The 13,445-nt window shown below is 38.5% G+C and overlaps 1 protein-coding gene across 1 annotated transcript; it reads left to right on the forward strand.

The window, feature by feature from the left end:
* Positions 1 to 6,180: 6,180 nt before the first annotated feature.
* On the forward strand, positions 6,181 to 7,478 carry LOC149216694 (U-box domain-containing protein 1-like). The gene has a single exon (XM_089391259.1). It carries the CDS (start codon positions 6,330 to 6,332, stop codon positions 7,230 to 7,232), a length of 903 nt encoding a protein of 300 aa, XP_089247385.1. The 5' UTR covers positions 6,181 to 6,329; the 3' UTR covers positions 7,233 to 7,478.
* Positions 7,479 to 13,445: the final 5,967 nt, after the last annotated feature.

The following is a 13,445-nucleotide window of genomic DNA, read 5'->3' on the forward strand; positions in this document are numbered from 1 at the left end:
AGAAACATGCGCATTTTTAAAAATCAATGCACTCCTCTAGATACCATATGGAATAATTTTTGCAATGACCTCAGGAAACTTTGGCTCTTCAAAATTGGCATGAAGAGGACTTACCTACCCTTCCTCAGAAGAAGAACATATGGGAGAATTGGCATCTTTGTATTTCCCAAACTCATGAGCACTCTAGCAACCTTTCTCAAAATTCCAAAGCTCCCAGTAAATGACACGCTCCTTCCCACGACATGCTTCAATTAAATTTTGATAGAGCCTCTAAAGGCAACCCAGGCAAGGCAGGCTATGGAGGAATCTTCAGGGATCATGAAGGCAAACCTCTCTTGATTTTCTATGGATCAATAGGGTGGGACACAAACAACTCAGCGGAATTAGAAGGACTATGGCAGGGACTGTGCTTGGCTCAACATCATGGTTTTTTCTCATAATAATTGAAGGAGACTCACAAATCCTTATCACCATAGCTAATCAAATTCTCCAAGGAACACCTGCCCACAAAGTAGCCAGCAGCTGGAGATTAGCGGCTTGTTTAGAACTCATAGAAAAATGGTTCTTAACCAATAGAGCAATCACATTCCAACATATCAAAAGGGAAGGCAATAAAGTGGTGGATCTCCTGGCAAATCTAGGGGTGGATAGTGAACGAGTTCTAAACGCTGGCTCGCTTGACATTTTAAATGACAACTCTCATTTACAGGAATGCATCGATCTGGTGCAGAAAGATGCAGAACTCCCGGATGCAGGTGATTAACCGCGTTGGTACAATGCAGCGAATCTTGGCTGGCAAGTGGCGCGACCACATGGCCACCCACGCTTCCACCCAGAAGCCCACTGCCATAATTAATGGTGTTTGAATGTAGTGTGAAGGCTGAGGAAACCTCACTCTGATCCATAAGATGGCGATATCGGATCGCCTTCCCCTGTTATGCCTCCTTTGGATTGTAACTGCCTCCCTCCTGCTGCAGAGCCGAGTTCGCGCACGGCTATGGGGAGAAAGTGCCAGATCCTCTATTGTATTGAAATGATTGAAGGGGCCCACTTCTTGCATAATCTATTTTGCTACTTCAGAACTGCTGCTTCGGCCCTGAATTCTGCTTCTGATCAACGAATTCCCCATTCTCCTGCTTCCACCGGCCATTCTATCCCTCATCCTGCTCCTCCTAGCACCCGCCGAACCAATTCCAACCAAGCAAGTATGCCTCGTTTGCGGCACAGGATGCGATGTAGATGGGGCAACAATAGAGGAAGAGCAACTCGCCCTCCCTCGTTGTCCCGCTTTGCCTCTACTCCTTCAAATTCCTCCTCCCCGTCAACCGCTGCTCAGTTCATGAGTCGATATCCTGCCACTCGTAGTGATAGGGGGCGTACTCAGACGGTCGGCTCTAGGCGTGCTGCAGACACCCATCAACCTCCTGATGCCTCTGTTCCGACGATGCAACCCTGCCATTCTACCCAGTTCCAGTTTCATTGCACACTGGAGCGCCCGTGCATCATTGCTACCATTTCTGTTGCCTTCAGAGAGGAGCCACAGAGCTCTTTCGTTGTGGCTCGCATCATTCAAGAAAGCACTGACACTAACAAAAGGAAAACTCCTGGTAGCAGCTCGGGGACTCGTAGAACACATGGTGAAGCTCTGAATCGGACATACGCAGCTTAGGTTCACAACACTCGAGGTGGAAATACGAATATGGAAGCCACGACTTGTGGGCAACAGCGCGACGAAGATGATATGGAGCCTTACAGGTGTCTAATTGTGGAGGAACCTCTGCCACCTAATGACACCTAGCAGGCCAAGGTTTATTTCAGGGTTCTTTAAGCACCCGATCACCAACTTAGGCGTCCTTTTAATGTTTGTTGTTGTAATTGATGTCAATTTTGTTGTTTTTTTTCAAAAAACTATACGACAATGTTATTACACGCTGGTTCCGCTGCGTGGGCAAAATACTCCTCGAATCTTGCACTGGTTTCCCCTTTGAGGGCAGTTATTTTACAGTTACTGTTTGTTAAAACATGGTAAAATCCGAAACAGGATTTGGAGAGGCCAGTGCCTCCGTGTACTAATTTTTATTTCATTAATAGATTTAGTCATATTTAGAAAAAAAAACTATATACTTCTCCAACATTATAATAATAATAATAATACTAATAATGATGTCTCTCTATTATTGATGAAAAAATTAATATATAAGCTAAATATGTATACATTTAAAAAATATATAATAAATTTTGTAATTATGAAAATTTATTTTTATTTCATTGTAGAAAAGTTTAATTGGTAAATAAACTTTATTATAATAATATAAATCAACATCAATACCATAACTTAACAATATTATATATTTAAAAAAAAACATTTCATTTATATATATATATATTATTTTGACAATTTTTTAATTAAATTGAAAAGTTAAAAAAAAATTATCAATCTCACTTTTTAAGACTATTGAAAATATTTTACAAAATACCTTAAAGATGCTTTAATCTTGATGATCTATACATTAATTATTGAATTAAATTTTAAAACTTTCTTCTAAAATAAAGTTACATATGAATAATTGAAAATAATAATCATAATTAAAAAACCAATTGAAGTTACACATGCAAATAATACTTGTATTTAAAAAATCTATTATAAATTTGTTTTATAAGGGTCACGGTTATCAATCAAATTTAACCCCCGCTGGGAATCCTGAAGTGACAAATGCTATTCAAAATCTTTTTCAGAGAGAAATGCTATTCAAAATCTTGTATGATACACAATTCGACAGAAACCTGTTACTTCAAAATTCGGCATTGACATCCAGAAACGTATCTATATATACAATTGAATTTGATTTGAGTGACCATTAAATTTTTTCTAAAATCTGACAAGAATGTAATGAAATTATAAACTGGGTAATCCCTACGTAATAGAAATATCTTAGAGTTATAATGTAACAGGAATTTATTGAAATCACAAACTTGATGATGGGTAATTCCTACATAATAGAAATACCTAAAGTTTTTTATGGTGTTAAATCTATATGTAAAATATAATAACTTATTTAAATAATATGAATCAAAATTAAGCTTCAATTTTTTCCAAGATTCTAATATTGCTAAATCCAAAAAAATCTCCAAAAAAATCTCACTAAAAACAACTCCTTGAGGGGTCGACGTGGATAACCAGTTCTGTTTTACACATATACAGGTGTTCCGTTTTAATCCAGACATTCATTGGCTCCACTGATGGCCGAAGTTTTCCGCTTTTCATTTGCGGCTGCTATGGCGGCCTTGATGATTGCAGTAGGTTTCTCTGCGACAGACGATCCCCAGACTACGGTAGTGAGAAAAGGCTGCAGCCCAGTGCCAGCTTATACCAATGTTAATGCCACAACGTTCTACGAAAATCTAAATTCTGTTTTGGCATCGCTCCTGCCAAATCTCTTCAAAAATGGCTTCGCATTTTCAGGCACAGAGAAAGCTGGTAAAACGGACCCAGATTTGGTCTCGCAGTGTGGCGGAGGTATTTAAGCGCGCGAGTGCTCAGAATGCTTCACGGAAGCGGCGACTCAATTAAAAAGCAACCTGGATAAATTAAAATTTTTATTTTGGTCAATTTGAGTAAAATTGAGAATTTTGATGATGGATGGACATTTTAAAGTTTTTATCAGACAATTTTACACATCTCATTATTAACAGTGATTTTTATGTTGATTGCTGATTTCCAAAATATTTGGGAATTGGACAGATATGGGTGGGGTCAATTTTTTGATCAAGCCTATGTCTGTCTGATTCCCCAGCAATCCACTTAAACTCAGGAATTATTAACTGGGCTGAGTTGTAGAATGAGTTTTTCAACTCAATAAATTTAGACACTGTAGAATAAGCTTTTCAACTCAATAAAAAGTGGATTTGATGAGTTTGTCCAACATTGTGCAGTGACTGCACATCAAATGTATTGGGTTTTGATGTGGCTATCACGAAATTGAATGGAAGGCAGACTACCTAAGCAAAGGGGGAGGGTTTTTTTTTTTTTTTTTGGCAATCAGTACGAAAAAAGCCTTATTTATATTAATATCAGAGAGAAATTTACAAAATTCATAGATACTTTGGCAATCACAAGCCAAATCCAAACATTAACAATTACATTAGGTTCAAGTGTTCATCATGAGACAACCTCTCCACCCCCCTTCCCCTCCCCTACCCTACCCTGCCCTGCCCTGCCCTACCCTACCCTACCCTAAATAGTATAAGGTAAAATAAAAAATATAAACTAGTGTGTGGAAACTGTATCTGATAGTATCATTATAGATACCAATATCAAATAATTCACCCTGTTGTAATGACATAATAGAAACACCATCTGCAAAGGAGAAACCTCACTTCGCAGAGAACACTCTGAGAAGCCCAGTGGCCAATCAAAAGAAAGTTAACAAAAAGGAGAAATAGGAAAAAGGATTCAGATTTATATTCCTGGGAGGATCGAAGTGAACACTCTGAGAAGCCCAGTGGCCAAGCAAAAGAAAGTTAACAAAAAGGAGAAATAGGAAAAAGGATTCAGATTTATATTCCTGGGAGGATAAATTCCTCCATGTTATATGTGATATTTTCCAGAAGTATATCCATGTACCATTTACCCTGTTCAAGTGATGGTCCTTTCTTTCATAAACTGTCAGCTTGTTCATTTTAGGATCTGTCCACATGTTGGATAGAGTAATCCTTTTGTATTTGCTAGGAAAACTCAATTCTTTTCATCCATTCTATAAAATAGGGATTTTTTATGGAAATTTTCCAAAAGCCATGGTCAATTATGATTTTAGAGTCTCCATAAATATGCAAATCAGAAATGTTTATGAATTTACTGAAACATAAAAGGCCCGAAAAAGCAAAAGGGAATTTCTTACGGAAGTGCAGCTCCTAACCAGCGTCAGCCACCGTAATCTTGTTCGTTTACTCGGATGTTACGAATTTATGGCAAACAACAGTCTTCACAAGCATTTGTTCGGTCGGTTACTCTGCCCAATGCTTTGTTTTCACGACTTAATTACCTCTGTTGAGGCCCTGGAATACTATTGTTCTAATCCAATTATCTCTGTTGAGGTCCTGGAATACTATTGTTCTAATCCACGGGAGAGATAAGAAATCCTTTGAGCTGAGAAATCCGTTTAAACATTATAATAGGCACAGCTAGAGGGCTTGCATATCTACCTGAGGGAAATATACTTCTAGATGACAGATTTAATAATTAATAAAATTAATAATTTATCTGCAATTATTAAAATTAATAATTTATCTTTTGCATTATGTTAGTTAAATATTTTGATTCAGTCAAATAAAAAAAGAAAAAAAGAAAATTAATAATTTAGGGTCTGTGGTTTTTGGCCTAAGAGGTTTTGATAATTCATGTTTTTTATTTATCCATATTATTTGTTAAAATGAAGTCTATTTGAAGCGTTGAATGCAAGGATAAAAATTCATTAAAATTATGAGTGTTGTTACACCAAAACTCCATAGGTGTTAGTCAATGATTGCATGACTAAAGTTAAAGATCTATTAAAGATGGTTAGTCCATGTGGCGAAACACACTAAGAGTGTTAGTTTATCCAATATCCAACACAACTTAGATCTATCTTAAGTCCAAATTATCCCTCTAAATTTTTGGTAAATCTAAATTTAAAATAAATCTAAACTAATTTAATTAAAACTCTTTTCACTATTTAATTAAAAAACTCACACCATTCAAAATAAAAAACATTATTTTTAAAATAAATTATATTAAAATAAATCATTAATCTATAACTTAAAATTTAATTTAAACTTTTCTGTTAAATTTTATGTAAATTATATATAAAAAACTTTATCAAAATTCTGAATTTTAATATTATAAAAAATATAAATTAAAAGTTGAGGTCAATAATTTTTTTTGGGACTAAACTAAAGTTTTCACAAAAATATATTGTAAGTTTCTAAATTTTAAAATTTTTATAAGTAATTTTTTTTTCAAGTCAAAGTTTACCTCAAAGCTCATATCGGATGAGCCTAAATTTGATTGAGTCAAACAATACATCTACATCGCTGAACTTAGAAGACTTTCCACCCCACAAAACTCATTCCTTCGCTGAACTTGGAAGACTTTCCACCACACAAACGAAATTAAATCAGATATTTTCTGCAGGAGTCCACGGCCCAGCCCAAAGGGTTAAATTTTGACGCCTCCAAAGGCCAAATCGGCGTTCAATCGCCTAACTCAAATTCCATGCATGCTTTGAAGCACTAAAGAATTCCGTGTATATTGCAGAAGCTGAAATCCTCGACGCCCTCCAAACCCTCTGGGAATGGATGTGAAGCGGAAAACTGTGGAATCCCTTGTGAATCTGCTGAAATCCTCATCATCATCGGAAGAAGAACAGAAAGACGCCGTCTGCGAGCTCCGTCTGCTCGCCAAATGCGGCGACGATCACCGCATCTTGATAGTCGAAGCAGGCGCGGTGCCATATCTTCTTGCTCATCTCTACTCTGCCAACGCCAAACTGCAAGAAAACGCGATCACGGCCCTTCTGAATCTTTCAATCTACACCCCAAATCGCGAGGTCATAATGTCAAGCGGCGGTGCGCTGGACGGCATCGCGCACTGTCTCACGGCCGGGCGGAGCCTGGAGGGGAAGCAGAACGCCGCGGCCGCCATATTCAGCCTTCTCGTCGTGGAAAGCTACAGGGCAATAGTAGGTGACCGCCCGGAGGTTATCAGAGGTTTGCTAGATTTAATCCACCAGGGAATCCCCAAGTGCACCAAGGATGCCCTAAAAACCCTCTTTCTTTTGGCTCTTTATCCGCCGAATAGGCCGATATTGGTCTCCGCGGGAGTCGTTCCGGTGATCTTTTCGCCGCTGATGAACTCGGGGATGGGAATCGTGGAGGATGCGACGGCTGTTATAGCCCAGATAGCCGGCTGCGGCGAGAGCGAAAAGGCTTTTAAAAAGATTCTTGGGATTGAAGTACTGGTGTCTTTGTTGGACACCGGGACTCCTAGGGTTCAGGAGAACGCGGCGTCGGCGTTGCTGAATTTGGCACAGTGCGGAGGGGAGCAGGTTGCAGATGATATCTTGGATGTGCAGAGCGCCATGCCGGCTCTTAGTCTGCTGCTCACCTCCGGTACAGCGAGATGTAAAAGCAAAATCAGTTCTTTGCTCAGTCTTCTGCTGGTTCATGAAAGACGACCAGCGAGTGCCATGTTTTGACCAGAATAAATATATATATAAATGAGCTTGTAAATTATTTTCCTTGGAAGATGCCTCAATCCTTCAAATGGTGTCCTCCTTATCTTTCTTAATGTGGAAAGATAAAATATGGCAAATACACACTTCTCAGTTCTATATTGGACTTGTCTCTTAATTTGTTAGTGCACTTATCGCAGATTTGGATTGGCTAGGTTCTTTCCCGAAGGCGAAACCCATGTTTCTATCAGAGTAGGAATAACAAGGTAAATTGTGCAATTCATTTATTAACCCTCATCTTATCCCTTGTAAATCGCTGAAATGTGATTGATATGACCATGGTAAACTTATTAACAATTAAACTATACTATTATTTTATTATTTTATGGGTATCATTGTAATGTATAATAAAGAAAAACAACTTTTAAAATTTCCAACAATATAATTTTTCATAAAAGAAATATAGTTTATGAGAATATTTTGCCATAAGAGTTATACGCATAATGATTGGTGCATGTGTGTTATGTTGCTGAACACCAAATAAAAAAAATAGCATTAATTTTTGCTGACTAAAATGAATGTTTTAATTGAATAGTACTTATTCAGCTTTGAATTTTTCATAATAAGAAATCCAACTTACATTGAATCAATGTTGATCTCTATCCATTATCATGTTTTCATATTAAGAAGGCATAAAGAAAACATGCATCTACTATTCATAAACCCAAGCAAATGGAGCAAACAATAGATGCAAGAAAGAAAAACAATCAATAAATACAGGCAAGTGGAGTGGGTAGAAAGAAGATCATTAGGTGGAGCCATGGAAGATTGATACTTACCACTTGTAAATCCAAACAACAAGAGGATGGGGAGTTGATTTGAATTGGAATAGTTTTCCCTATATGAGCAACATTCACCACAACCAAAGTTTTTGATCTTCATTGTTCACTACTAGATATAATTTCAATAAATAGGTGATGCATATATGCATGAGCTCCATTACAATAGGATTACATTGTAAAAATGATAACAAATTATTTTTTGAACTATTATGATATGGAGAAATGTTGTTAATATTCTTTTTTTTTTTTAATTTCCATGGTATATGGAGAAATGACTAATAAAGGAAAGAACAAACCATTAAAATAATGACAAATAAAATATATTATGAAATGTTTCCTTATTGTTCTTTTACTTTTCGTTAGTGATCTCTAGCCACTCTTAATATGTCATAATTTACAAAAAAGAAGAAAAGATGTCACGCAGTCATCTGCTTCAATTCAATACGTAATCATCGCTCAAAATTGCTCAAAATTGTTCTCTCCTCAAAGCTCCCCTTTTTTTAGCCTCTTATGGATGCGAACTTTATTTAATATATTAATAGATATCTATATGACAACAATACTATCAGTCTAAATGTGTTTCTCTTTACACAAAATGGGCAATCACAAAGGAAGGTAGCTATTGGAAGCTCGTATGCAATATAATTGCAATTATAGGGGTCCTTAACACCCTCCTCCCTCTCCGCCCATACATCTTCTCTTTGCTTGCGTAAGCCCCTTACTAAATAAGTAATTTGGTGGCCAAGGCCTTAACTAATTAATCATGCACTGGTACCTCTCCCCTTCTCTTTATGTCTAGTACCTCCCTGTCACTCCCATATGTGCCATCAATAGACATGGCAAGTTTTACCATAGGTTAAGATCTTAATATGACCTTGGATTCGAAACTTAAGGACTCTACTATCGGGAACGACCTTGATCTATAAATGGATTTGCCATTGGATATCCTACAAAGACATAACCTGTAGTCACAACAGTTGATCCAACAATTGATTCAATCGATTATGTCGAACATCTAGTTGTTTATTATGTTTCTTAGGTTGATCCAACTGATGAAACAGTTCTTTTAGTGGTTGATCGTGACCCAATCCCAAAGGAATTTTTGTTGAGAAACCAATAGGTTAGCAAATTTGGATCAATTTCTCTTACTTGATAATTTCTTGTGAATATTTGTTGGCTTCTTATTCCTTTTATTACACTCTCTTCATCAAACAATTACCAAGATATAAAACATGAAGATCACAAGAGACAAAGAACACAAAGATGTAGGCTTCAAGCCACGGAAAAACCCCACAAGGGGGAAAACACAAACAACTCCTATTCTTATTGAATCATATCAAAGCGAGAAATACAAGACCCAAAGACCAAGACCAAAAATTCCCACAAGACCTAAGTCAGCCTTCCTTCAATCCTTTCTCAAGAAAGCCAAATCCAACCAAGTCAACGCTAGTCAACACCCTTCAAATCTGATCAAACTTTGAATTTTCGACCCCTACAACAAATCTAAATTTTTTGGCTCGTGCACTAGTCTGAAATTTCGTGCATGTGGCAGAATTAGAGCACAAAAAAAACACAAGAATTCCTTCCTTTGAGGTAGTAGTGAAGTCGAGTAGGTTGAATGTAGTGTTGAACCATTTATCTAGGGTACTTTCTTGGGAAGATGCAAGGAACTTGGGATATAGCTTACCTGATGCAAAACTATTCAACATTAAGATGGCAGATGATCACTTTGCAAAGATCATTCGAATCCTTAAGGAACTACAATGATAGCTAGTCCACAAGGTTATAAAATCGTACAGAAGAAACAACTAGTAGTTAAGGCAACAAATTATCATTTGGTTGCAGGTTGTTTATATAATTTGGGTGCATATGGTACACTTTGTCATTGTGTATTAGAATAGGGAATATCACCTATCTTGACAAAGGCATATGAAGGAGTGGCAAAATGTTAATATGCAAGGAAAATTATCAAGCAAAAGACCTTGCACACGGGTCTTTGAAGGTTGGCAGTTCACTGTGACATGAAAGAGTTTTGTTGTAGATGTGATGTTTGTCAAAGAGTGAGAAAACCATCACGTTGGGATGAAATGCTACTACATCCACAGGTAACACTACAACCATTTGATAAGGATAGTGGATTTCATTAGGCCGATCAACCTTGCTTGTTATATTATAACCATGATGGATTATTTGACCCGATTGGCTGAGGCAACGTCTGTCAAAGAATGCAGTGCAGAGACTGCAACACGGGTCTTATATGAAAATATCATCACCTGTCTTGGTTGTTCCAAGATTTTGATGAGTGACCATGGGACTCAATTTCTCAATTGAACCATCGATGTCAAAGACTCGAGCGCAGATACTACATAACATTTCTTATTTGAAATTATTGTCACATGTTTTGGTTTTTCCAGGATTTTGATGAGTGACCAAGGAACTCACTTTATGAATTGAACCATCAAAGCACTAACGAAGGAGTTCCAGATGCACCATTAGAAAAGTACATACCATTCACAGGCGAATAACATAGTACAGGCCTTCAATAAAATTTTGAAGAACACATTGATGAAGGTTTTTATGTGAACAAGGATGATTGGGAATTGACATTTTTTGCAGTACTTTGGGCATATCGAACTATGTTGAAGAAACTTATAGAACATACAACGTTTCGGTTAATATATGGGCAAGAAGTAGTAATACCCATGGAATTAAGTACCTAGTCTTTGTATTGGTGTCACATCAAGGTTGACCATTTCAAGTGAAGTAGAACAGAGATTGACAAAGTTATTACGACTATTAGAAGATAGGTTCATAGCAACTGTCCACCAAAAACCTGCAAAAAATGAGGGAAAAGTGTTAAGTTATGGTATGTTCTATGCTTATAACAGTTTACTTATTTTTCTTATTATATACCACCGATTAACAATCACATGTACATAAAGTAAAGTGCAGATAGAACATTAAACGATCGACAGAAAACAAGTCAAGACAAGAGACACAAGATGTGGCGGCTAGCCAGGGACAAACCCCACAATGTGTGGGGAAACCCTTTGATCAAATCTTCCTTTATCTTCAATAATTCAGCAGAGAGAAATAGTACAATAACTCTGATTCATATCATCAGTAGCAAACCCTAAATCAGTAGCATCAGCATTAGCGGCTTCATTATCAAACTAGGGCAGACCATATCTCACAAACCGACAGTCGGATTGACTTCATTCCACCACCAAAAGTTTCGGATTTCAAAGGAGGTTCAGATGAACCTACAGCGCAGTTCCAAAGAGGAGATCTTCTAGGCCACGCAAGTCAATCTTTACTTCTGCAGTTGCAGCTTCAGTTTCAGCAGTTTCCAGCTTCAAACTAGGGCAGTCGATATCTTGTAAACCGTTCGTCGGATTGACTTCATTCCACCACCAAAAGTTGCGGCTTTCAAAGGAGGTTCAGATGAACCTACAACGCAGTTCCAAAGAGGAGATCTTCTAGGCCACGAAAGTCAATCTTTACTTCTGCAGTTGCAGCTTCAAATTCAACAGCTTCCGGCTTCACATGTGTGAGAGAGAGAGACCCATTTCAGCGCAGTAGAGAAGAGACTCATATCTGCGCAGTAGAGAGAGAGAGATGTGATGAGATGAGTGAGTCCAAATGAGGAAAAGTCCTCTTATATTTATACACAACGTTGGTGGGTGAATAGATGCGACTGTTGGGCTTCTGAGGCTACATGAGTTGTAGGTCGGCTTGATAATAATTCCATAATCAAAATAAATTCATATCTCCATGAATACTTGTCGGAATTGGATGATCTTTATATCAATCCTACACCTCTCGACGAGAGGAATCTAATAAAAATATTATTAGCCATGAATAAGATGACCCACATGAAGTTTTTCCCTGGTTTCCAATTTTAACACTCCCTCTCAACCATGGAGAACTTCATCTGCAATCTGTCTATCGGTCGTTACTATTCATCCATCAAATGCACTACCTTGTACAGCTTGACCCTTGCCCTGCTCTGCCCTATTTTTCCTATTCTGCTTTTTCTTGTTCTACCCTGCACTGATCTGTACTATTTTGTTCTGTTCTGCTCTGCTCTTGCATTGTTCTGTTCTACTCTGCTTTTGTCCGAATTATGAAGAAGAAGAAATGATCGAGGATGTATCATACTGACTCAAAGTCAGTCTCAGAGTATGTACTACTGGTCCCAGACCAGTCTCAACCAACCCAAAGTCAGTGTCATAGTGAGTACAACTCCAATGGTCCCAGACCAATATCATCCTCCACTGACTCAAAGTTAGTCTCAGAGTATGTACCACTGATCCCAGACCAGTCTCAACCGACCCGAAGTCAGCGTCGTAGTATGGTACAACTCCTACCACTGGTCCCAGACCAGTACCATTGATCCCAGATCAATGGAGGTCATCCTAGCGTAGGGAGTACGGTAGTTACAACGATGCGTCCATCGATACTACTATGGTCTCTAACTTCATTTCCCTGCTCATTGATCAGATGAGAGGTACTTCCCATGAGTCCCAGACTGCATGGGTAAGATGCCTCGACAGGAGAACTAATCAATCTTGTCCTCACAGGAGAACACATCAATCCTGCTACAATTGCCATGGAGAACACATCAATCCAGGCCGCCATGGAGAACACATCAATCCAGGCCTCACAGGAGAACACATCAATCCTGCTACAATCGCCATGGAGAACACATCAATCCATGCCTCACAGGAGAACTAATCATCCTGCTACACAGGAGAGCGAATCATCCTGTTCCACAAGAGAGCGAATCATCTTGTCCCACAAGAGAGCGAATCATCTTGTCCCACAAGAGAGCGAATCATCTTGTTCCAGTGCGCACCACCAGGGGAGGGTGAGTCACCCTGTGGTCGTATGTTGCTCTAGTAAGAACCACAAGCCCTCAGAGCTCTCAGAGCTCAATGTATGCAACATGCAGGACCCTTGTACAAGGGTTTCTTGATGACTCCAAGTCGTTTGGGAAAATCACAAATTAGATCTTTCCTCAGGGCTTTGACAAGGTGTATCAATCTGTACATCATCTTAATGCGATGGAGCCTCCTTGCTCATCAACTTACCATATCCCAGATGATGTCTATCTGTTGGAGCAATCGACGAATACGGGATTCCTCAATAATCGAATCCCATCTCTGGTTGTTATAGAGAATCACAATGGTATCCAAACAGCTCACTGAAGAGCTTTCGCAACCAGACTGCCTCACACGAGGTCATGCTAGCAACAGTATATCCTGCTTCAGCGGTGCTCAAAGTCACCGACTTCTGCTTCCTGCTCATCCAGGATATCGAAGCAGATCCCAAGGTGAAACAACACTCGGAAGTGCTCTTACGGTCCACCACACTGCCTGCCCAATCAGCATCA

This window comes from Pinus tabuliformis, chromosome 1_1 (assembly GCF_031772625.1).
Source record: "Pinus tabuliformis cultivar Carrire ecotype Pingquan chromosome 1_1, CPIR1, whole genome shotgun sequence".
Lineage (NCBI taxonomy): Eukaryota > Viridiplantae > Streptophyta > Pinopsida > Pinales > Pinaceae > Pinus > Pinus tabuliformis.